Raw genomic sequence first — 24,404 nt, forward strand, 5'->3', positions numbered from 1 at the left:
GGATGCAATAATTTCAGAGAGGTTTTTTTTGTCCCATATTTCCTGCATCAGTAAATCAGAATGTGATAGGCTGAAAAGTACAAGTCCATAAGAAAGAGAAGGTAAATCAGTGGACCAGCTGGATAGAAAAAGTTTACCTGCTGAAGGAGTTGCTCTTATTACTTCTACACCAACAGGAAGATCCAGATGTTGGCTGTACACAAGTCTGGAGCTCAGGATAAGTTTACTGGCAGTCTGAAGATTGGTCATTGATGAAGATCGTGCAATGGGACTTTTGCCAGGTGATAAATCTGTAGAAGAACCCATGGTTCTTTGCTCAGGTACTAAATGCTTATTCTCTGATGAAGTAGCTTCAGTTGGCTTTGCTACATAAAAAGAAAAATTGCCAACAGTGTTTAAAAAATTGTATGTGAGGCATGAATATCCTGTAATCAGATTTATTTTTTAGCAGTGCTTAAGTTACATAGAAAGTAACTGTATGATGCATCCTGTGTTCATTTTACTGCATGCTGTGACTATTTAAGTATTCATTCTGAAACCCTGATAGTTTAAGATAAATAATCCAATGTTTAAGTATATTACTTATCCCATCACAAACTTTTTTTACTGGTATAGAATGCAACCACATTCTCTAAGAAACCTTACTGCTTCTACTGAACTTCTGGTGAACATTCCTGACACTGAAGCTTCTGGCTGACAAAGGTGACACAATTTCTTTTAAAATAAGCCATCAAGCTTTATGTTTTATTTTAAATAATATGAAAGAAATGTCTGTCTCTTAAGAAAATTAGTGACTCACCTAAACAGGCTTGCACAGATTGGAGATGAAGATGCCACATGTGAAGAACAGAGCAGCCACTACTATCTTTTTCAATTACTACTAGATAGAACTTTTCTGAGAAAGATGGTGGACGATACCCTGTAATTTAAAAATATTATCTCTATCATGAAGTTTACATTCAACAAATAATTTTCAATTACAGAAGACTCTAAAATGCTAAAAAATTTGTCTACCATCTTGAAAGAAGTTGCTTAATTATAAAACAAAACATTCAAATAGCAGTATTTAAAACACAGTTCACTCATGGGTACAGAAGAATTACCTTAATAATGAAATAGACTGACTTACAGACAACCTGAGTACCAGAGGTAAATCTAAATTTATTAGATAAATTTGCCTTCCTTGTAAATTTGAACTATTTTGCTAAATTTTAAAGACTCTTTTCCACCTGCCTGCTTGCTTCCTGTTTCTTTTGAAGGTCTGAGTCTACTATCAAATTCCTCAGTTACTTTCTTTGCCATTAACTTGGAAGTCAGGTATAATCACCTTATCACCTGGAACTACAGACTGATGCAAAAAATACATTTTTGTCCCATTTCATACACATTTTTACATACCATGCAGCATTCTGAAAAATTTGCTTTGTCATATAAATCAAAAATGTTTCAGTCTAAGCAAATTAGAATGCCTTTGTTTAATCCTGTTATCATGTAACAACAATTCATATGAGCAACATGAAACAGCTGTTTTATGGGATTCTACTGATTCTCAAAAAAAAAAAAAAAAAGTACATGCTGGCTAGATTTCAGTATTGTTTAAGAACATTTTTGGCACCTACTTCATTAATGGAAATTATTATTCTTATTATGTAAGTTATACCTTGTGAAGGCTGGAAAAATATCTCAGTTTCTTTCCCTTCCACATCTTCCTTATGTGGTTTGTATCCCAAAACAAAGCCTTCTTGAAAGACATGAAGCAATTGTGTGTTTGAGCCACACTGAAACGTAAAGCAAGAAATATGCTTCCAGAAGAGTACAGGGACAATTTGTACTACTGCAATCATTCTTTTGTGCAATCTAGCTACCAACACAGATCACTTTCTTTTCTGTTGAAAATTATTGCATCAGAAAACATTTTCCTTTTATCAGTATATTCTAGAACCTATTATTTGTAAATTAAAATAATTTCACCAAAATATACCATGCTACAGAAACTCTGTAACAACATTTTTGTCACAGTTACTGGCAGAAGAACTGGTATCTGGTTTTTATTTCTTTAACCCTTGAACAAATTACAGTGGCAAAAACTCTTAAGACTTCTATCCCTCTTCAGTGGGAAGACATGTCTGCAGTAATTGACATGTCCTTCTGTCCACTGACCTTCCTGAAAGCAACAGATTTCTTTGCAGTTCCTCTATCTCTCTACAAAGGAGGCTGCTGGCAGTGAAATCCTTTCCTGCAGGCAAGAAAAAATATGTTCCCCAAAGACAGTGATGGCAAAGTTTCCATGCTGCAAAACACCCTTTTTTTCTGGAGAAATATGGACAGTATTGCCTGTATTTATCTATATTCTAGGAAAATATCTTGTAAATCTGAACTGAAAAATCCCATGTGATTTATACTTAAAAGACATGGAAATTTATTGACAAAGATTCAAAAATTCTTTAATTATGTCAAAACGATCTAGATGTCTGATTAAAAAATGGTGAAAAGAGTTTTCACAGGCTGCTTACTAAAAGACAGACTTGTAATCAAAATATCTTACTGTAAGAGCAAGGTGTAATAGTATTACCTCCTGGTTTGAAATGTGTAACTGTATTAGTTAACACATAAACATTTGTCTTACAAGAACAACAGAGGAATTGAAGTCATACCTGGCTAAGATTTTGGAGTAGTAAGATTTAGCTTTTAAGTTTGGGTTTTCAAAAGCATTAATTTTTTTGTTTGGATTTGAGGGGATTGTTTTAAAATGATGGTTAGTAAACCAGTCTGAAAGTTCTGTTTTGGTCAGGATCTATGCTTAGAAAACATTGTTACACTCTAACAACTCTTTGAGCTCCCTGAAGCTGAAAGAAAGTTTTCTGACTAAAATGTTCAAGGTGCATAAAAAGAAAAATCAAGGCAGTTGTTACCAGCACTGGGAAATGTCATCTTTTTGCCTCTTTTCAGCATATTAGGTTAATTATAAGACAAAAGAGTTAAACACCTTTACATGACACCCTCCTTAAACCTGTTCACTTACTTTGTTAGTTATTGCATCAAGTTCAATAATGCATCCTGGTCGAGCAGTAGATTGCTGGCTCACAATGTTAAACACTTCCCCAATAAGTTTCTGGAACAGAGCAAAACGAAAAGAGTTGGTATATTTTTCCTTCAGTCAGATAGAAATTAGTCATTTACAATAAACTGATACTTTAATTTTCCCTGTTGGCATAAATCCTAAGAGACTCCTTCCTGTTATTTTGACACTTACCAATAATTGTTTTATTCTGCAAATGCAGAGATTGGCACTGCTGGGAGCCTGCAGATACTCCCACCACCACTGGTGGATAGCACACCAATTTCTACAGAAACTAGATGTTTATTTGGAGATTTATCCTTTCATAACAGAGCTTAGTATCTGTGCCATGAGACACTCAAATATAATGTTTCACTCTTGTTTAAAGCTTTCAGGTTTTGTCCCAATAAATTAAAAAATAAATCAGTACAGCTTATATATAACTGAATGCTCTATTGATTTTTGCTGCAATGTTCACACTTATTGCTCCTAGAACAGATTCCTCAGACTGATTTGGATACTGACAGGCTCAGTCTTGCAGAATAGCTTATAAAATACCAAAAGAGTGAAAAAAAAAAGGAAAGCTGTGCTTCTTTGTACAGTAACAGTTTAAGGTCAGGCTTGACTTTGCCTAATGTCACAGAAAAAGATTAAAAAAGCATGAAAAAAGTATTTATTACAGAAAAAGTAAGAACTATTACCCTTAGCAATAACCTGCCAGTTCCCTCCTACTCCACCATCTCTGCCTTTCCTCACATATGAATGTAACTTAGGTGGATACACCTAAGTCTTGCTCTTCTGTCTTCACATTCCCACTTCACCTTGCTCTCTTCTGAGAAGACAGAGAAAGAAATCCTATTTTTCCTTTGCCCACCTGCTGCTGATATTTTGCTTCACTCCAGATACTTTTAGTAATAATAGCTGCATTTCTGTCTGCTAATGTTTACAGACAACTTCCAAAACATGTAATTTTGCAAGGTATAATGCATAAGGCCCTAGACAGAATGGCACAAACATTACACAAAACTAAGTGAAGACAAAACAATGGAGTAGAAAAAAGTTGCCTGAATTAGTTTTATTTTAATACTTTCAAGACATTGCTAAAAAAACTTACAGATGTTTCAGGGTCAGATAATTCATCTAGAAGTTTTCGTGCATCTACAACAGCTTGATAGAGTCTCAGGTTTTTGCCATCAGATGCAACAAAGCAAGCACTAGCAGAGTTGCAGTATGTACCTAACAGAAAACACAAAAAATTCATTTTAAGATGACAGTCAAATGCCATCAAGTAGTCTACTACACATCACAGTATCTGAATGTGTTTCTAATATAATTTTCATAAAGTACTGAAACAAAACTAAGCAAATGTGTGTATTTAAAAAAATGATTATTTATACTTTGAACTAGTTCCCTTTCTGCTTGTTTATGTAAATGAAAATCCTTCTTAAAGTTGTAAGAATTCTGCTTGGAACATTCATGTTTACAAACATTGTTTACATGCAGAAAGTAAACTAACTTGTAGTACATCTAAGGGAATACTACCATTCCTTAAAAAAGTTATTATCTCTTCACTATCACCTCTAAGGAGGTGCTTGGAAGGGCTAAACTCAGCTTCCCTAAGTACTCAGAGATGATTCACAGCAAGAGACTAAGATAAACTGCTCAAAAAGCTATTACCTCTAGATATTTTTCTTGTTTACTTTCTCCAGGCTCTTTGGATAAGATTTATTTCTATGACTATTCCCTTCTACTCTCCAATTAAAGATGCAGATTTAAAAGTGGAGGGAGAAGTATATGTGCAATAGTGAGTAATATATGAAAAACTGTATCAGAATAGTTTTGGTTTTTTCTTCTCTGCCTTGACACACACAGAGAGAAGTTACTGAATCCACAGTAACTAGACACACACAGCCCAGATGAGATGTGTTAAAGTAGCTCAGCCTCAAATGAAATAAAATGCTTAATTTGCCTAATACAAGGAACTTGCTGAAAGGTTAATAAACTCCAAATTAATGCTACAGCACACATTGTTAACTCTATATGAAGACATGCTAAGTATACTCACCAAGGCAATAGCTGGGAATAAGTGTTGGAAGCCAGGCAACATTAGAGAAAGCAGAGGTATGAAGAGAGTTAATTCGAGCCAATTCAGACACTCCTCCAGTGTATGACAAAGGTCCTATGGGGTCTACACGCCACAGAATCAGCTCACTATAGATTGCATCTGGGTCATGGAATGTACGGGTTGCTGCATTTTTAAGATGCTGCCTAGAAGAACCTTTCACATGTCTAGCAGAATTTTTTCTGCTTATCTTCTCAGAGTCCGAGGAACTGCCAGATTCAGGAGTTAATAGAGCATTGTGGTGAGATGATGTTAGCAGCAATGGTAAAACAGAGTGGCAAGCTAGATCACTGAGATGGAAACGGTGGCCACAGTACCTAAATTTATGTAATACAGTTAGCACAGTGGTGAAAGCTGATTTGTCAGCAAAAGTAACTGCCCACTGATTGAGAGATCCATCTATATGTTTGGAAATCATCATTACTGTGGGAGGAACTATATTCCTGCTTGCACTGCCCTGAGGAAAGACTGGTCTTTTATTTGCTGGAGTCTTGTCTGCGAGGTCCATTGTCTTCTGATGTACAGCATTACTGCTGTCTTTGTAAAAGACAGGGCAAGCATACATCATAATATTTTTACTAAGGGAACTAGCATCTCCTGATGGAAATGCAACAGGAATCCTAGAAGAAAATGAAACCTAAAAAAAGAAAGAAAGAAAAAAAAAAAGATAATTAGAATATAACAACCCAGATCCAGATTAAGTCTGAATAAATTCTAGCTGTTTCACAGGAAGTACTTAGAAGTCAATTCATACTGATGTCCAGATATAAAAGAAAGGACACAACGATTGTTGATTAAGATCATAAATAATAAAACAGTTCCAAATATACAATACCTTAACTTGTCGAAAGATGCCTGGAGTACATTCATCTAAATATTTAACATGCCACACCAAGAATGTACCATCAACAGGATGGATGGTAAAAAGCACGTCTGGATTTTTGTTCCATTCAGTGAGGAGCAACTCAATTTTCCGATCTAACAGAACTGTTGGAAGAGGCATGCGAAGGCCTCCTGGTTGAGATGTTTTAGGGCTCCCCTCTCTTTCTCCATCTTCATGTTCTGAAGAGCCAGTACCAGTCCCTGTCTCTGATTCTCTATCTATAGATAAGTCTACAACAGAAAAGAAATGGGCTGTTTTATCCATTTCAAAGATTCCCTGCCAGTTTCTGTTCAAAACAACTGTTCTTAAATCTGCTTGTAACAGAACCTGTAACATTCATGCACAGTGAGGGGTTGAAAGATCTGCTTTGGTCTGTCTGGACAAACTGGGAGGCCTTTGACTACTGCTCCTAACTATGCCATACAAATAAATACAACCATAAAATCAGATATTTAGAGTGATGCCCTGGCCTAATATTCTTCTGGTCAACAACAAAACCCCACACATTTCATAGGAATGCTGGTTCCAAAGGAATGTGGGAAGTTTTTTGTATTTAGAAGTTAACCATGAGATACATGGTTTGTGATTGCTGATGAAGCAGCATGTATTGCATGTTCAGCAAGTATTACCACACTCCTAACTGCTGCATTGGTAATCTAGATTTTAAGAACCTAGTTATCATAAATAGAAACAATGTCATCAGTTTGCTGCCACCAGTTGGTCTTACTGGCTTCTGTAGACAATATTTTTATTTTTACCCGACCTAACTGGCCAAATGACCCTGAGTTCTCTCATTTCTCATATTTCTCATTCTCATACAAAAGATGTATTTCTGGTAGTATACGTTTTCCATTATTAATTTCAAAGGTTGAAAATGTGAATCTTACCAGTACTGGAAACAGTGCATTTGCATTAAAATGGGGCTAAATCCAACCCATATTAAAGCTTGCCATAAATTGGTATGTCACTACTGAACAATCAGATTGTAAGATAAATAGAGAGCAGGTCTTAGTCATAATTCCATAGCTCAATGAAATATATATACAAAATGGAAATGAGAGACAAGAACTAGCTTTATTTTCACTATGTATTTCACTATTACATTCTAAGAGAGAGTACTTTGAATTTTTCCTGCTTAAAAATACAGAATTTCAGCTGTAAGTATCTATTTATGTTACACGAGCAGTAAAATGTTAGTACTTTTAATTCTTGTGCTAAATAATTACATTGATTATTGCATTAATAATTCAAATAATTATTGTGTTTCATATCTCAAGATTACTAACCATGATCTAATTTCATACGCAAATCTCTCTCCTTTTCTTCCTTTTCCTCTTCCTTTTCAACCTCAACGTCAAAATCTTGCTCTACTTGCTGTTCAGAAATATTTCTTAGATGCTGCATGAATACTTCAATAGAGGATGTAAAATTATATTCTTTATTATTCAACCAGTGAACAACAAAGCCTCCACTTCCTTCTTCTGTATTAAAAGCTGTTTCAGCCAGGACTGATGGAATATCTGTGGACATTTTTAAACAAATAAAAAACCAAATATATTAAAGCCCAATATATTAAACCTCTTTTATATCTAAATATATATGTACATACACACAGATTTCTCAGTTAAGACATTTAACTTATTTGAGGTACAACATAACTTGTGCCTGCAAGATTAGAAAAGGTAAGATGCAGATCAAGTTGCTACATGCAATTTTAATACAGAAATTTAAAGATATCTTAACATCAATAAATTTACATGATATTTGATTCTTATGTGAATGGTAAATTCACATAATTCACAAATTTGACAGTTCTAATTGCTCAGTTTCATATATTGCAGTCTTGTCATGTACAGATTTTAGGTAAGGCACGTAATTGCTCTTTAAACTTATGCTTTTTTAAAATATTCTGCATTATTCTATAAAAAGCAGATGGTTTCTGGCCAAAAAAATCTGGAATTTTTTAAATTCACTCAATATATTCTGTATGCAAATACTCTATTCATTGTATAACACTGCCTTCTAAATCAAGAAGGCAATCAAATGCCAAGAAGACTCAAAATTTAGGATTCCTTTGCTTTCTGACATGAAAAGATAAATTAAGTTGGCTTTTTTAAAGTGCTATAGGTATTCAGAATAAATTCAGCCTTATCTGTCTAACAAAACTCAATTTCAAGTAACAAACTTGTGAAATGTCTTCCTAAAAATTTCCTATATGCAATTGAGAAATACAAAGAATGTGTATCTCATCCCCTTTTATTTTTTTTATTTTGTGCAAATGCATTTTTACAGTTTAATAAATAGTTGTACTTCACCTGTATTAGGGTTGATGCTTGCTGCTATGTGGAAGTGCCCAACTGCATTTGCATGGTGTGAAATGTGTCGCTGAACTTCATGAGTACCCTGTTGGTTTGGCAACACATCTGTGTGGGTAGTAAGAATTGTAGGTCTCCTTTGTCCTTTCCTCATATATTTCAAACGGTGAATTGTCTGGTATATAGAAAAAATAAAATAAGAAATGCTAAAAAAACCTGTAAAATAAAAATTCTTACACAGCTTAAAGCTTTTTAATTTCTTTCTACCCAAGAAGTGAAGACTAATTAAAAAAGGATGCTTTATTTGAACAGCTTTCACCAGAGATTAGCAATACTTAGGTACATCAGTTCTGCCTAAAGGCAAAGCTCTTCTAAAAGTACCTATATAAATATATATATATATATTCTAAAAAGTACCTATAATATCTGCTCCAACAGCAGCACAAAAAAATACACACTACTTCACATAACAATCATAAACAAGATTACAACAATCTATAAGCAGTAACCTTTGCAATGTAATTCTATAATGAATTCTTTTTGTGTAACTGAAAGCTGTTTAGACCCCAACTGATACAACAGCCCAAAGCATAACTGGTTCCACTCTTTCTCTTTGTTGGTGTCATGATACATAAAAAACTTGGTCTGATTGTAATAGTCTTCAAATGAGTTGTGGGATGTTGGTTTTTTTGGTTTGTTTTCTTGGGTTTATATTCATAGGTTTTCTCTTACCATTACCTTTACGTGTACGACACTGTAATTAACAGTCCCATAATACCACCTTTTTGAAGCTGCAATTATTAAATTACACAACTAAAAATTAGGTGTTTATTTACTATTTGCACTGTTTTTATAATTACAGACTTTCAGGCCAAATCAGAACTTAGTCATCACTTATGATTCCATATTAAACATTGTCTCTTCCCAACACTACTTATTAGCTACATAAAAAGTAGATTTAATTTTAAAAACAAGCAGCTTGGGTGCAGAGTTCCAAAGTCTCTGACTTCTTCAGTGTTTCATAATGCACATGAAAAACTGTTATGAATTAATTCAGAGTATTCTGCTGTGCTTTTAAGAACTAGATAATATATATTCTTAAGATTTCTACATCCTTTAAAATATATAAGTTTTAGGAATCTGGACATAAAAACTGGCAGAAGTATTTATTTGTACCTCTAGTGCATGCTCTATATTGTCCCGTCGCTTTTCAGAGATGTTGCTGCTAATGCTGGAAGTGACAGTTTCACAGATCTGCTCCCCAAGAAGAGGATCTTCTGGTAACAATGTCTCTGCCCACAGCCGACAGACGCCATCCAGACAGGATGTGAGTAAGGCATTGCAGACAGAACCCCTAAAACAGACACAGCCAGGCAATCAAGCACAAATTAGGGAACCATCCAAGCATTTAGTAGTTTTTGTTTCATCCAAATTTATTCTTTTCCCCCAACTAAAGGTTTATATCACTAGTGATTTTTGGCATGCTGATAAACCCATAGATCATTGGCAAAAGTGCATATGAACATGAAATGGTTTTTATTTTATAAAGGCAACAGTTATAAAACTGCAGTTATGAAACTGCCTAAACTGTCTGACTTGTTGGACTATGTGAAGAATTCATAAATTGTATTAAACAATAAAAAGTGAAATTGAGCAGCTAATTAAACACCAGTATATACAATAAAGTACAGAAAACAGATTAATAAATGCTGGTTGCTTAAAAAAATATTTTATTTCTACTTTCATATCACCATTTGGCCCTACATACATGCTTCCTGGCATAACTTGAGAAGGCACTGAAATTTAGTCCGTATTTTAGAATAAATCTCACCTGCTAATGTGACTATCACTACTTTTTTTTTAACTAGGTAATAAAGAAACTTATGGGAATTGGCCGATCTGTTTTATTTCTTGAACACATAAGCAGAGAAATCTAATAATATTCTCGATTTCTTGATGGCCAAACTAAATAGAGTATTACAAAATAATTGGTCAAATGCTTGATTTTTTTGAAAAAAACAACAGCAAAACAATAGATCAAAATATTTTTCCAACCTGGGCATGTACTTGCTCGTGTTACGCCAGGAAAATCCTGTCACTGCTCGAGGATGTGCCAAGGAAACAAATGAAAACTCGGTAACCTCTGAGCATTTTTTTTCCTCATTTTCTTGGGGCAGAAGAGATGACTTCCAACCAGTCATAGGATACCAAACCTTTAAGAGGCAGTCATCCTAGGTAAAGCAATAAAAAAACATGGGGTTAGCGACCTATAATTAAAAATTGTCATATAAGGAAAATAAATAATAAGAAAACTGCTGTTCTGGTATCTTTCATGAAAACTTGATCTGTGGTCCACAACTATTTGCAGTTTTTTCACACAACCTATTTCTTATTTTATTGATGGTCACCCTGGAATGAGTTACAAGACTGAAGAAATATTCTGCTGGCAACACTCACTCCCATAGGAATCCTGATTCCATTCCAGTTGGCCCCCTACTCTCCTCTTGGCTCTCTATGCATTTTCTGCATAGCACATCTGCATGGTTAAATCCCATGTCCATTTGCCTGTAAAGACTGAAGCCAGAAATAGCTATGCTGCAATATTAGGGTCATTAACAGTCAGTTCCACCAGCACAACCTAGGCTGCCTTGGGCACCACTGATGTAACCACAAAACAAAACTGGGATGCTGACACAGCAAGCCTACAAATGCTGATAACTGAGATTGGAGTTTTAACTATCCTGGTGATAGCTAAGGACAACATGGCTATCATGACAACAGTACATTGTACACAGCTGGACTGGAGATACAAAATAAAGTAAATAAATTAACAAATTACAAATCCCTGAGAGTGCAGATAAAAAGTAGTATTTCCTGACAAGCATCAAGAAGTACAGAATATGACCAAAGATTCTGCAAGAAAGATGTCTGACAGGCAGTCTTGTTAAGAATTAATATCAAAGCTGTGTATCTTATGAAACAACTAATATAATGCTGCTTTGCAGACAGAATAAAAAACATTGGCCTCATCTGCTTAGTCAAATAATTAGTTATATAAAAGTATATTAACGGGAAATTGAAATATGGAATGAAACAAATCTTCTGCTAATTTTCTAACCACAATGATTCTAAATGTAATGTTTACTAAGGTGCTGCAAGCACATTTTTTAGTCATAAGACAATGCAGCCCCATACTCAGTTGTCCTCTTCAGTAAGTGTAAGAGACCAGCAGTTCCTAAAATACAGTTCATTATTCAATCAACGTAAGAGTGCAAGCAATAAATCCTTACCTGTCCAGACCTGAAAGCAAAAGGGGATCAGTGAAATGAGGATGACATATAAGGAAATTATGAATTGAAAACTTAGCTTGAGTTGTAATGACCTAAAAAATATGCCTAACTAAACAGAAGTTAAGAACTGATAAATGAACTCAGAATTCACTGAATAGAAAATGCTTCTAATTTATCCATTGAGGAGTGAATATTATAATAGTTTAAGTGTATGTGTTCTATCATAAGCATCTAGCTTATAAAATGTTTATGTAGATGAAAGTTCTTTTAAGTATACTTTACCTAAAATACATATATAAAGATGTCTGTATCACTGCCACTGTATTTCAAGATTGATTCTCAAGTATTTAGTAGAAGTACACAGCTAAGTTCAGTTTCCTGTTGCTGAGATTCATGGAATTACATGAAAATCCAGCATTACACACGAGATGATAATTTAACTTAGCTCAGCCTATAATACAGAGTATGGTACAGGATTATTTATATTAGCTAATTTCCTTTTGTCAAACAAATGCAAAACATTGCAAATATTAATTTTTTTTTTTTTTTTGTCCTTACCTTCCCAGCTGTTGCAAAGTATTCACCATCAGGAGACCATGCCAGCAAATGTACTGAGACTGCAGTCCTGAAGAATATGGGAGTCAAGTTTTCAAGTTTCAAGTTGTAAGTAATGTCTATTTAATATTCTATAGTATTATTTCATATGTATTCAGTGGATTACATATTACTGTTCATTATGTAAATATTTTATAGGTGTTTCCTTAAGCATGCTTTAGAAATAGAAGCATAAGAAGCTTTTGCTAAAATGAAACAAAATATTTAGTATTTTCAGTTTTACAGAAAACCAGCCCATAAAATAGTTTTAGGTACAGCAAGCATAGCCTAGATCCAGTGATATCACCTAAGTGAAGCTTGTCCCACTAACTCTACCTCCCAGTGAAGCCCAGAAAAACAGCTGGAAGAAACAGAACTGAAAATCTTATAGATAATTTGTGCTATTGTTTATATATGACTACAGCTTATGGGTCACCTGTCTGGAAGTGTAAAGCAATCTATAGTGTTTTGTAGGCACTAAATCTAAAATGGCTTCAAAAAAAACAACAGAATACAGGTTCCTAAGCAGTTGCTTCCCAAGACTTCAGATATAGAGAAATGACAGATCACAAAGCACTTTTGTCACATGGATCTCAAACAGAACTGGATAGAGGGTTTCAGGACACCCCTCCTAAGACCCAGGAAGCAGCTCATCTGCATCCATGCAGTTATGTGCCTGGTACTGCTCCTCTGTTCAGTCTCATCTGATATCTCAGCACACCTTTCAAAGATGAAAAAATGGGAACAATCTTGATTCATTGCCAATGCTACAGTTTGAGTAAGCCTTTTGCCCAGGTTATTTGGTGACAAGCCACTTGAAGTGAGGAATTTTTGTTTGGTTTTTTTGAATTTTATGATATTTTAAGCTGATTTAAAAGCATATTTAAAAAAAAATGTTTTTGGAGAAATGATAGGGTTGATATGAGATAACATTGCAATTTGTCTTAAAGTAAAAACAACTCACTTGCACTGCCAGACACATTCCCAGTCATTTAGAACTGGAAAAATTCTTTCATCTTCATCCTGACTGTCAGGATCATTATCTTCACCTTCTAGAATGTCACTAGATGGAGGGGCCCACAATTGCAAAAAGTCAGTTGCTGTCAGCAGCCTGTTACCTGAAAGTGAGTAATTAAAGCTGTGAAACCAAGAGCATAGAATATGATGCACATATATTGAAAGATTAAGGCTTTGTATTTCCTTGAAAATTGTTCAAAACAGGTTGAAAACTCAACTTTACGAAGTCCATTTTAAGCAGCTTAAGGTATTACATCATATTATACAGCTGTTTTAATGAAAGATTTTAAATTTATAATACCTTTTCAGAAAGAACATCAAGGCTTTTTTAGGGACTTCAAATGGTAAATCGTATTTATTAATGAATGTTGCAGATGCCAAATGGCCATTCACATCTCAAACACATATGCATTGTTCTATACCTTATAAATATCTGTATCAGGGCACATAACTGAATTTAACAGTGATAAAACCCTATTTAAATAATTATTAGTGTTGATTTAAGTCAGTTAGCAACTTAACACTGTGATTCCCAAACTAAGACCTTGCATCAGACCCAAACAATTGGCACAGCATCTTCACAAATGCTAACTGCAGCCTTGCATTTAACACATGGCTGCCTGAGCACACATAAAATTTTCTAATTCTTTATCTCACTTTATAACAATAAATATAATTTGTGTTCAAGTCCTTCTAACAACAAATGTCAAACAAATACTTCACAAACATCACATTACCTTGAGGATCCCATGCCAGGTTGTAAGCCATAGAACTGAGGAAGAATTGACCCGTTTTAAGCCACTGACATTTAAGCTGCTGTAGTTTAAAAACAGTTAAGGATTAATTCTCACATCAACAGCAAAATACAGAGATAATGGTATTTATTTCTTTCTCTATGAAATGTCTATTAAGTCTGTTGCAAAAACATTCAGTGCCCAGTAGCAGACTGCTGAATCTAGTTTTAGTGATATCTTCAATTGTTTTATAGAACTTAATTGCTTCAGAGTGCCCTGTGAACCAGATCTGGACCTGTCACACACAGGAATAGATCTGCAGATTATTTTAAGCCAGGTAGCTCACATACTGGTTAGCTACACACATACATAGTTGTAAGAACTTAAGGGATAGCAGTATAGATGCAACAAAGACTGTAAAACCTGCCTGAGAAGATAATTAATGATTGAGTGCTGGGCCATGGCTCTTCTGTTAACACAAGTCTAAGTCATATTTCCTTACCACAGATCTGGTGACCTGTGCAAGTTAAAGAAACACCAATTGCCACCATGTCATTCTAGTCTGAGGTTTAAGAACAAGATGAGGTTGTGAACTTCTAAGAGCAGTCCCCAGCTGGTCATGCAATGGAAAATTCCACCTGTCCAATTTTCTTGTGGATGATGGAAAACATTTATCCATTAGTCTTTTATATGCCAATGTAATGTTATAACAACAATAACTGGCAGAGAGAGTGTTTTGCTTCTTCCAAGAACCTAAACAAAATTACAGTCACAAAATACATACTTACTAGATTTCTTTTATGAGCATTTATACCAAGTGGTTCAAAAATGCAAACAGCATTTCCATATGATGCTGCAATCTAGAAAAAAAGAAGACTCACAATGTAAGGTCAGGATATAAGAGTAATCACTTTTAGTATTCCAAAATAGCTAAAGAATTTCCTGCACCTCTTCCAGGTGCTGGTCAAGAAAAGTAAAACTAATACAAATATCATTAATTGTGTTATATGTATACTTTCTAAGGAACCTGAGAAATGTATAAGAAGTAAAATTTTAACTCTTAAGTAGGGAAGACATTGTTCAGTGGGATAAACACTGACAATCAGATCTAATACATTCTTCTAGGGTAACTACTACTGATGCATAAGGGAAAGCTGATGCCTTCACTACTGCTGCTCACATTCTGTCTACTTCATAGCTAACTAATCAATTAATTATCAGTGGCTGGGTATCAGTGTGTTCCCAGATTCTATTTTGTACCACTAAATAATAATTAGGAGGAACAGGAAGGAACGTAAGTTTATTTTGAACTATGAAATACATTTTCAGGAGAGACAAATGATAAACAGAAAAAACTGAAGCACTTATGCCACTGAACAATTTATTTCACCCACTTACCTCACAGAAACCTCAGAAATGAAGAAGCCAATACTCACATACTTATGAGTATTTGTTACTATTTTGAGTCAATTCTATGTACTAGTACTATGACTACTATTTTATTTTAAAAATCCCTTTTTCTACTTCAAACGATTTTGAAAAGAAAAACTATTCAAGTACTTCCCATTCAGGATCTGGTTTCCTATACATGGTCATGATTTAAAAGTTTCAAGGCATTTATTATGAAATAATATTTCCTCTTCAGGGGGAGGGGAGAAAGATTGCAACAACCCACTTTCAAAGAAAACAACAGACCATGAATGTGAACAGAGTCCTGAATGCAGAACCTCCAAGGGGTTCATGATGATCCTGCAGGAGCCAGTTGTGCAGCTTCCAGTCCCTACTGGGACTTCACTGCTGCAGTGCAGGAGCTTTGCCAGCTAAACCTGCCTGAATCTTAACCAGTGCTTCCTCAGTGCTGCAACCAACTTTTAACTAGCTAGTACTGGTAGGCAGAGACAACTGACAAATCAAATCTGCTTCATGCACTACTACAATTCACAGAAAGTATTTTTTCTCAGTGATATAAATTGTCTCTTTAGCATTGTTTAGAGATTAAATAAAACCACGAAGCCACTCAAGGGACTTTGCAGTTATGATGGCTCATGCTGTTGCACTTGTAAACACACTAAAAATGCCTAACCTTTTCTGAAAAAGAAAGTATTTCTAATTCATTACTTTGCAGGACACACAAAGACACACACATCTGTGTATTTATGTCTGATGAAATGAATGATTTCTTCATGTCATCTTTAGCAAGATGAAAGCATACAATACTGGAGGAAATAACAATGACTTCAGAACCATCCCAGTTCTAATGCTATACTGTTAACCAGTACATATATCCACATTTTGTGAGAACTGTTATCTCCTGCATCCCCTTCCCCCACATAAAAAATAACCATGAAGTTGAAATAATTTGCTGAGTAACACAAGAGGTGTTAATCAGAAAGTTACAGACCAGTAAAAACTGATTTTTGTCATTACATTACCTTATTAATACCATTAACATATTAAGTTCCGTTTAAATATTTCTTTTAGAGTACTTCCCAATTTTTTAAAGTTTAAACAAATATATAAAAATCCTTACCCTGCCTTGTTGAGAGCACTCCACACAATTGATCTGGATGTTTCCATGCGAAGCACCAGGAATAATTTGCACACATTCAAAGTCATTTGCCAGAATAACAATGTCACAACCAGAGCCATATGCCTGGAACAATTTTTAAAAGAAATACAATTACAAATTTATAAAAAAATCTGAATAGTTATTAGACTATTTATGCTCTTGAGAGAACTGTAAATACCTCCATTGACACAAGTTTTTATTCTGTGGGGTTTATTCCTCAACAATTCAGTGTAGCACCAGCAGAGTAAGGAACAAGTAAAGACAAAGGAGCAAAGGACACCTTAAACCTGCAAGGGTTTAAATCATTGCTAACAGAAACAGTAAAAAAAACCAACCAACCAACCAAGCAAAAACAAACAAAAAACCCAAACCCAAACTTGCTCTAGAACTTGTGCTCTCTGTGCAGTTCTACTTTTATTTGTTTTGTGGAGTTGGCTTAGGGTTTACTTGTTTCCCCCCAATTTCTGCCTCTTAGAGCAACACTGGCAAGAGTTTACTATTCAGGTACATTTATTATTTATTATTGAATTTGCATATAGATTTCTTAAATATGTGAGTAAAATTAAATTATTATTTTATGTAATAAATAAGAATCTAATTTCTGGGATTTTCTGAGTTTTCAGAAATACACATTACTACAAGACTACAAAACAACATGGATTTGTCCTGGGTATACTGTATCTTGTGCAATACACACTACAGTCTAAAGAGTTTGTTCAAGAAAAAGTAACAGAATAATGACAGCTTGAAGCACTTTTTATTGGCAGGGTAACTTATCTATCTGTCTGCCAACCTTTCTCTGTCCTGGTGCATGAGAAGTCTGAGGAAAAAGGCTTCATGTGAAAGTACAGTCACTGCTAAGAACAAGAAAGGGACAGCAAAACAAGCAGCAAAGCAGAACTCAGTCCTCAGAAATTAACACAACATATGATTCCATGCATAAAAAGGAAAACTGGGGACAAAACATAGACTGTCTAAAAGACTGCCAAGGTCATTTCACAATAATAAAATGAGTCAGTGTTGTCTGAGTCCTCCTAGGGAGTCTGAGGAACTGATACTGGAGTTATTCACAATGCAAGCAGAAGAGGGGAAAAAAACCCCAAACAGCTCAAGAACTTGTTAGTGAGGGATTCTCTATGTAACAGAACATCCTAGCTCCTCCATAACGAAGCTGTGCAATTATGAGACCCAGTCTGCAAGGGCTCAAGTTATCATTAAAATGGAATAGATTTACAGAAAGTAAGAGAGACAAAGATGAGATTCTGAGGTAAGTTCTGGCACTGAACAGAAAGTCTTTTTGCTTTATTGTGTTCCTATTTTTTATATTGGAATTAATCACAAAACAAAATCCAGCGGTGCTGTGGAGCACAGGGCAGAACAGAAAATACTCATACTAGGATGGAAGAAGACACCAGGATGCTAATGCCCATAAGTAGATAGGAAAACAGAAGCAGATCCTCTTTTTTCCAATAGATTATTCAGAATTCTAATGTTCATAAGCATGTGCTTCTCCTACCGTTTACTTCAAAAAGTGAGCAATTAAATCAGCAAAGAACTGAAAGACTCATTTCAACAGTCAGCCTCATAATTACTAATACAAACCTACAAAAAATGCATGATTTGAATTGTTATCTAACACAGTAAAAGAAAGGTACTGATCCACTTAAAACAAGGACTTAAACCTTTTGGATAGCCTATTTTTTCACTGTTGGTATTGATAACTTTACTCACAAATTTCCAACTAAATTAAACAAAATTTATCTCTAGATGCAATCCTGTTATCAGGATTCATGCCTCAGAAATAATATAGGGAAAGAAAAAGACTTCTCAATTTTAATTTCCTTATGCTTACTGTTCTTAAACACATTTGTGTGTGTATAGTTGATAAGGCAGATAGAGAAAATATTTTCTACTTGGGTATGTCTGTGAAGCAAAATAATTTAGTGTCTTCCTTTTTGAAGTTTTAATTTTTTCTCCTATTCCCTCTTTGCATTTCTTATTATAGCAACAAAGCAGTATTTTTGTGGCTAATTTTACAATTCAGCAATTTATTTTTACAAACAATTTATTTTTACAAAGTTAAGCAAAAAGCTGGATGTGAATTAAAGGGGAGGTTTTACAGTAGAATTTTTTTTCCTTAAAGGATCATCTTAAAGAAGATGTAGAGACCTCTTTCTGAAGTGAAATCTTATTACTGTCACTCATAACCTTCCCTTCTCTTTGCCTGTGTTTGGCACTGCACCAAGTGACCCAGGACACCTATGCATGCTATGCCAACAGAGAGGATTTAGTCCCTTGTAGACCCAAACACATTCCCAGCAGCAAATATCAGCCTTCAGCTCTTGGTTCTGGGGTTATATTCTCAGTATAGGTATTTATTCTGAGGATGTTACTCATTCCTTGAAGTTATATTAAATTTACCTTGAATGTTAAATTTGCTTGGAGAAGTATGTTTATTATAACACCACTGTTGAGTAAAGGTGTTCCCTAATTCTAAAACAGGCTACTTTTTCACATTTATTTCTCAGAACAGAAAAGGTCAATATACTTTTCTGTACTGAAAGCTATTTGCAAATTTCACATTATATGTCAGATATAAATCCAAATTTTCCATTTGATTGCTTTTATGAGGCTTTTCTAATACATTCAATATAGTACCATGTTTATACTTGAACAGAACACGTTTCTCTTAAATCCTCTTTCAGTTTTGGTCTGCCACTCCTTAAGCTGGTAATGAAGTAGAAGCACCACACACTGGGGAGGAGTAGGGAAGTGTCAAAATATGTGACAGCAGTAGTTCCTTCTTGAGGATACAGCTCATCTGAGGATCATCTTCAGGGAGATCATGCCAGCACAGGTCTCCCTGCCAGAATAACAGTGGCCACAATATTTGTGGCAAAAGACTGAATAGCCTGATAAAAGGAATGGAAAACTCATAAACCATACAAAAAGGAAGAATGGAAAATAAGAGATGCTGAGATGCATCTTATGAGAGCAGTGGATGAGAGCAGCACAGAGGTCTTAGATAAACAAAATTATAATCAGCCACCGAGTGAAACAAGTGCAGTAAAAAACACCCACGTGGAGTATCTGCCAACCTCCATTTATAATGTCACTGATAACTTCAGAGAAAATTAAATGGAGTGGGAAAACCACCAGAACACAAGGATGACTTGCAGGATCCCTAAGCAACTAATAAGCTGTAGTTGCCAAAGTCTGCTCTAGCTGTCAAGATCTGGGACCACTGAAATGAACAATGACAAAGCTCTAATTGAATGCAGGAGCACCAGACAAAAGTAGGACGTTGTGTCCTACCCTAAGAGCTTATGCTACACCCTCAATTTTCAGACGATACAAAAGCAGTGTGTGCCTCTCCCTTCTTCTGCCCATGTCTTCCTCTTTGGTTAATTTTAATGTTGAAGGCTGGAACTACCAGATATGGAAGCAAATATTCCCCCACATTTTCATCTCCTTTTTCTTTATAGAAGAAATATATATATATAATTATATATATATATTATATATAATATATAATATTATATATATAATATATAATAACAATATTATATATAATAATATATAATTATATAAATTTATATAATAATTATATAAATAACAATATTTTATATATAATATATAATATATGTATATAATTTATATATATATATAATTATTCTTTTTTTATAACCTGGAACTTTTTACAAACTTGGCATAAGTGAGAAACCAGAAGTTCTCAAGCTCTAGTGTACAGAAGCGTTTCAAGAGAAACAGAATCAGCCCACAGTGATATTAAAAAAAGAAGTTAATAAAAATCTAAAATTACATAAATTAAAATCTGTATTAAAGCCTGAATTAAAGCCTGTATTTGCCTTATGGTATTCCCTCAGTTCCACAATTATCCTTCAATTTCTGTCTATGGATAGTGAACATAAAAGATGCAGAAGTTGCTCCACCCTCCTATTAGCAATGAAGACACCTGAATTCTGAAACACTTCCAAACTCTTATCAGTGGACACAACATTTACACTTCCCTCCTTCCTCAGTTAAGTACCAGTAGAATTACACACACTTAATGCAAACTAGCAAAATAACTGAAAACAAAACACCAAAACCAACCCAACACACTAATAACCTGGGGCCTGCAGAACAACTTTTCCAAAATTATCATTTGGGACAAATTCAGTATTAAATACTTCACAATATGCTTAGGTACAGAGCTTCAGAGAAAAGCAACAATGTAGCTAGGATTCAGATGTTAAGCATCTGTAATCCACTTCACATAAACATGACACAGTGGAGAACATATAGATATATGCAAGTAGTAATAAATGAGAGGGATTTGCACGAAAAGGTTTTAATAAGTAGATTTTCAAGAAGGATGAGGCAGAGGAGAACCCTACACAGCAGAGAAAACCTATTCTCAGTTGCTGTACTTTGTAGACATAATGGTGTGGATGAAGATTTTGCTGGTTTCAGTGAGGTAAAATTGTTCACATGGGTGTGGGAAGCTGCAGCAGCTTCTGAAGTTTCAGAACACAGATCCAGGGCAAGTGTAAGTCCTCACGTGGAAGATTTCAATAAGCTTATCCTTTTCAAAAATTATTTTCATTTTTATCAGAAAAATTCTCATGTGCAGCTACCCCTAAAATCTGATACTCTGATTTTTCATTAGTAATGTTTAGAGCTATGTATTTCATGCATTTAGTAACACCTCTTATGTGAACTAAGAATTCATCACCTTATGTTTGTGGGATACTTGCCAGAGCTTGGAATGTTTACACCTACAGAGCTAGCCTTTAGGTAACTGATGTACATATGGATTTTAAAATGTTTTTAAACCTAGACTGACCTTAGAAACAATTATATTCTGTTAAGAGTTTCAGGGGGAAAATAACAATCCTGAACCTTGGACAAGGGGCAGAAGTCACATAATCAGAATGAGAACAGCTCATCTTCTTTATCTGAAACCAACTTACTCATCATCACAGAAAGTCAGGTTGGCAACAAACATCCCACTCAAGAGTTAGGGCCAGTGACTGAAATTGGCTCATCATAAAGCAGCTGCTTGAACAGCAGACTCCAAGTGAAATTAACCTCGTAAATGCAATTCATTGTTAACTACTAGTGACAACTCTAAGGTTTAACTAACATAACCTTCTTCTGTCTAGGCAGGGTGTGTGTGCTGTAAAGCCTTTCTAAATAAAGCTCAACTCTGACCTTCTGTAAACTCATTTGAAAGACACAGGTAACAATATGTGATGAAATGAGAACATGAAGCAACAGCAAGTTGAATAGTGCACACAATTATTACCAGAAATGACAAAACAAGAACTTCTGCACTTAAACCTCCTGCTTATGCAGTGTCCTCTTTGGAGCTCCAAGGAGGCTGAAGAGGCTGCCTGGCAGAAAACAGCATCATTAAGCTGTTTTGCTTCTAATCACCCTGCATTTTTCCTGTGTATTACCCACTCTACTTGCCTGGGTGCAATGCAGCTACAACATCCACAAGCCAGTTAGTTATCCAAACATCTCCCTGCTTCCCTTATTTGGGAAATGCCAGATACAGGTCAGGATTGCTGCAGGCAGTTGAGGAAGCACAGGGAGGAAAGAACTCTGCATTTCAGATAAAGGATGTACAAAACTTCTGTCACCAGCCTACACCAGATGCCTGATCCTAGCTCTATTTTCTTGGATTTGTTTTGTTTTATGGAGTCACTAATACTTCTTTTTTTTCAGATAAATTCATGGCCAAATTATTTCTTTTCCGTTTGTTCTTCTCAGAAGAACTACATGACTCTCACCAAAGGAAAACATGTCATGATCACCTTAGCTCTAGGTACACTGACTTGGTAAACAAGCCAAGAGCAAACCACAGAGAAAAGACATTATGAAGAACCTAAGAATTGCAGTGTCCTTAAATCAGGTCAGAAGAAAATGTGTTCCTTCTTTCAGAAACCTAAGACTGATGGAGTTTGGCACCCAAAGCAAGTTTATCTGAAGAGGATATTTCTCCTCCTCCTCCTCTTTCAAAAACAGCCAAATAGCTTCAACACTATTGACTACTGAATGTGTTTACATGTGTACCCAAACCAGGATACTGTTAAGGAGCAGCTTTAACATGAGTGCTCTATTTTGGCATACAAAAATGCTATACTTTTAGGTCCCTAGGATGGATCAGTTGTAGCAATGTTAACAATGTCCCAACATCAGCCAAACCATAAACAAGCACAGCCTCACACAACTAATGGCTCCTCTGCCACAGCCTGACTTCACATGGACTCATTTAGCATTGTACATACTGTGCAGGTTTCCCTTAACCTCCTGACTTCTCTGCTCGTGCTGTGTTCTGGAGGTTGACAGCTTAGCTCTTAAGAGCACGTCTACGGAGTCAGGCTTTGTCACCAATACAGATGATCTCTTTCCTAAACTGTCAATCCAGCTTCAGGATCCAAGTTAAAGATATGGCTCTAAACAGCTCAATGGTCTGGGGAAACAGACCTGTGTCAATACCATGTTACTGATGTTGATGGACAGAATTTAAGGTTAGGCACTACCAAAAGTGACTCCTTCAGTGGAAGGTAGGCTGTGGTGCTACTGAGAGTCACACAGGTGATTCATCTCCTAAGAACCTGCAAGTAAGACCCCAACTGTACAGTTTTTTATCTGTACAGTTTACTCCAGGATCAAGGTCTAGAACAGCAGGAAATGGCACCATAAACACAGAGAAAGGAACAAAAAGGAAGAAGAAAGCTACAGCTCTGAAAGTCCAGAAGATACCTTTATTAAAGTGTATTTATCCCTTTATTTGCTTCCTTACTGTATTATAAAAAGTTGGATACAGCAGCCAGAGAAGACAGCAAAATCTGTTATAGGCAGTTCCATAGTTAACATGCTACCAAGTGATTCTGCATTTTTTTGTAAAATATGACTTTTCTTGGAAAACTCTTCTATAGACCATAATATGTATTATCAGTTTTTCTGCTACTGAAACCATTACAATAATTAGCATAAAGCTGTTTAATACTGGTTGCTCGACTTCTCAAATTGTTTTCTTGTAAAAGAAACACATCAGTAATAGTCTAATCATATAAATATCAAAAATAGCAGAGGTCCCTTTAACAGCAATATGGCTGCATAGCAACAGAAGGAGGAAAATAAAGACAGACAGGGTACCTTTTATTTCTTAAGAAATAAAATATTTCTTACATTACTGAAACTAGACATCTGTGATAATCTAAAGTAAGCTTTAAATGTTTTACAAGTCTGCTGTTACCTTAGACTGCAAACGGTGCTCTGTATCATTTAGCTTGGAACTGGTTTGGGCCTGGGATGTCATATTGCAAGTGTTAATACAAAAATCTGATGAGAAGGTGTATTCCCAAACAAAATAGTGTGATCATGACAGTACACAAAGCACGGCAGAAACTGACCACTCGTTGAAATGAGGGAAGCACATCGTATGCTAAGAAAGGGGGAAATTGACAGCAGTATTGGCAACAGTATACTGTGTATGACAAACAAATTTTGTTATGTAAACTACCGGACTCTTGAAAGTTATATTGTATTAATTACTCTTTCCGCCGCCTCTCCCTCTCATTTCAGAGGTGCATTTGATAAATTTGTGTTTTATTAACCACAGCAATTGAAGCCAAACGCTCATCAATCGTGGAGAGGCTTCCCGAGGAGCCGAGTGCAACAGACCGTTTCCTCTTTGCAGGAGGACCAGTGGGGAAAAAAGAGAAAAAAAAGAAGCACCCAGCAGGATTTGGTCACGCACAGCGTGGGGGTTTCCCTGTCTCCCTGCTCCTATTCAGAGGTTCCC

The 24,404-nt window shown here is 35.4% G+C and overlaps 1 protein-coding gene and 1 long non-coding RNA gene across 7 annotated transcripts in view; one reads left to right on the forward strand and one right to left on the reverse strand.

Moving 5' to 3' along the window:
* DMXL2 (Dmx like 2) overlaps window positions 1-24,404 on the reverse strand; it is a 52,646-nt gene that overhangs the window by 27,525 nt on the left and 717 nt on the right. For all 6 annotated transcript variants that reach the window (XR_011728096.1, XM_071755198.1, XM_071755196.1 and 3 more), the window contains exons 2-17: window positions 16,544-16,666; window positions 14,802-14,873; window positions 14,017-14,095; window positions 13,227-13,380; window positions 12,227-12,293; window positions 10,434-10,609; window positions 9,555-9,732; window positions 8,379-8,553; window positions 7,350-7,583; window positions 6,016-6,293; window positions 5,124-5,817; window positions 4,173-4,294; window positions 3,023-3,112; window positions 1,661-1,778; window positions 800-919; window positions 138-365 (exon numbers count right to left, since the gene is read on the reverse strand). Coding sequence is in view for 5 of the 6 variants with exons in the window: in XM_071755198.1 (XP_071611299.1) it covers window positions 138-365; window positions 800-919; window positions 1,661-1,778; window positions 3,023-3,112; window positions 4,173-4,294; window positions 5,124-5,817; window positions 6,016-6,293; window positions 7,350-7,583; window positions 8,379-8,553; window positions 9,555-9,732; window positions 10,434-10,609; window positions 12,227-12,293; window positions 13,227-13,380; window positions 14,017-14,095; window positions 14,802-14,873; window positions 16,544-16,666 (2,908 nt within the window). In the remaining variant the exon portion in view is untranslated. The remainder of the gene's footprint in view (window positions 1-137; window positions 366-799; window positions 920-1,660; window positions 1,779-3,022; window positions 3,113-4,172; window positions 4,295-5,123; window positions 5,818-6,015; window positions 6,294-7,349; window positions 7,584-8,378; window positions 8,554-9,554; window positions 9,733-10,433; window positions 10,610-12,226; window positions 12,294-13,226; window positions 13,381-14,016; window positions 14,096-14,801; window positions 14,874-16,543; window positions 16,667-24,404) is intronic.
* LOC139801203 (uncharacterized) lies at window positions 236-24,150 on the forward strand. The gene is made up of 5 exons (XR_011728097.1): window positions 236-320; window positions 9,595-9,705; window positions 12,235-12,331; window positions 21,458-21,578; window positions 22,319-24,150. It is a non-coding gene; the product is annotated as an uncharacterized lncRNA (long non-coding RNA).

The sequence above is a fragment of the Heliangelus exortis genome, chromosome 11 (genome assembly GCF_036169615.1).
Source record: "Heliangelus exortis chromosome 11, bHelExo1.hap1, whole genome shotgun sequence".
NCBI lineage: Eukaryota > Metazoa > Chordata > Aves > Apodiformes > Trochilidae > Heliangelus > Heliangelus exortis.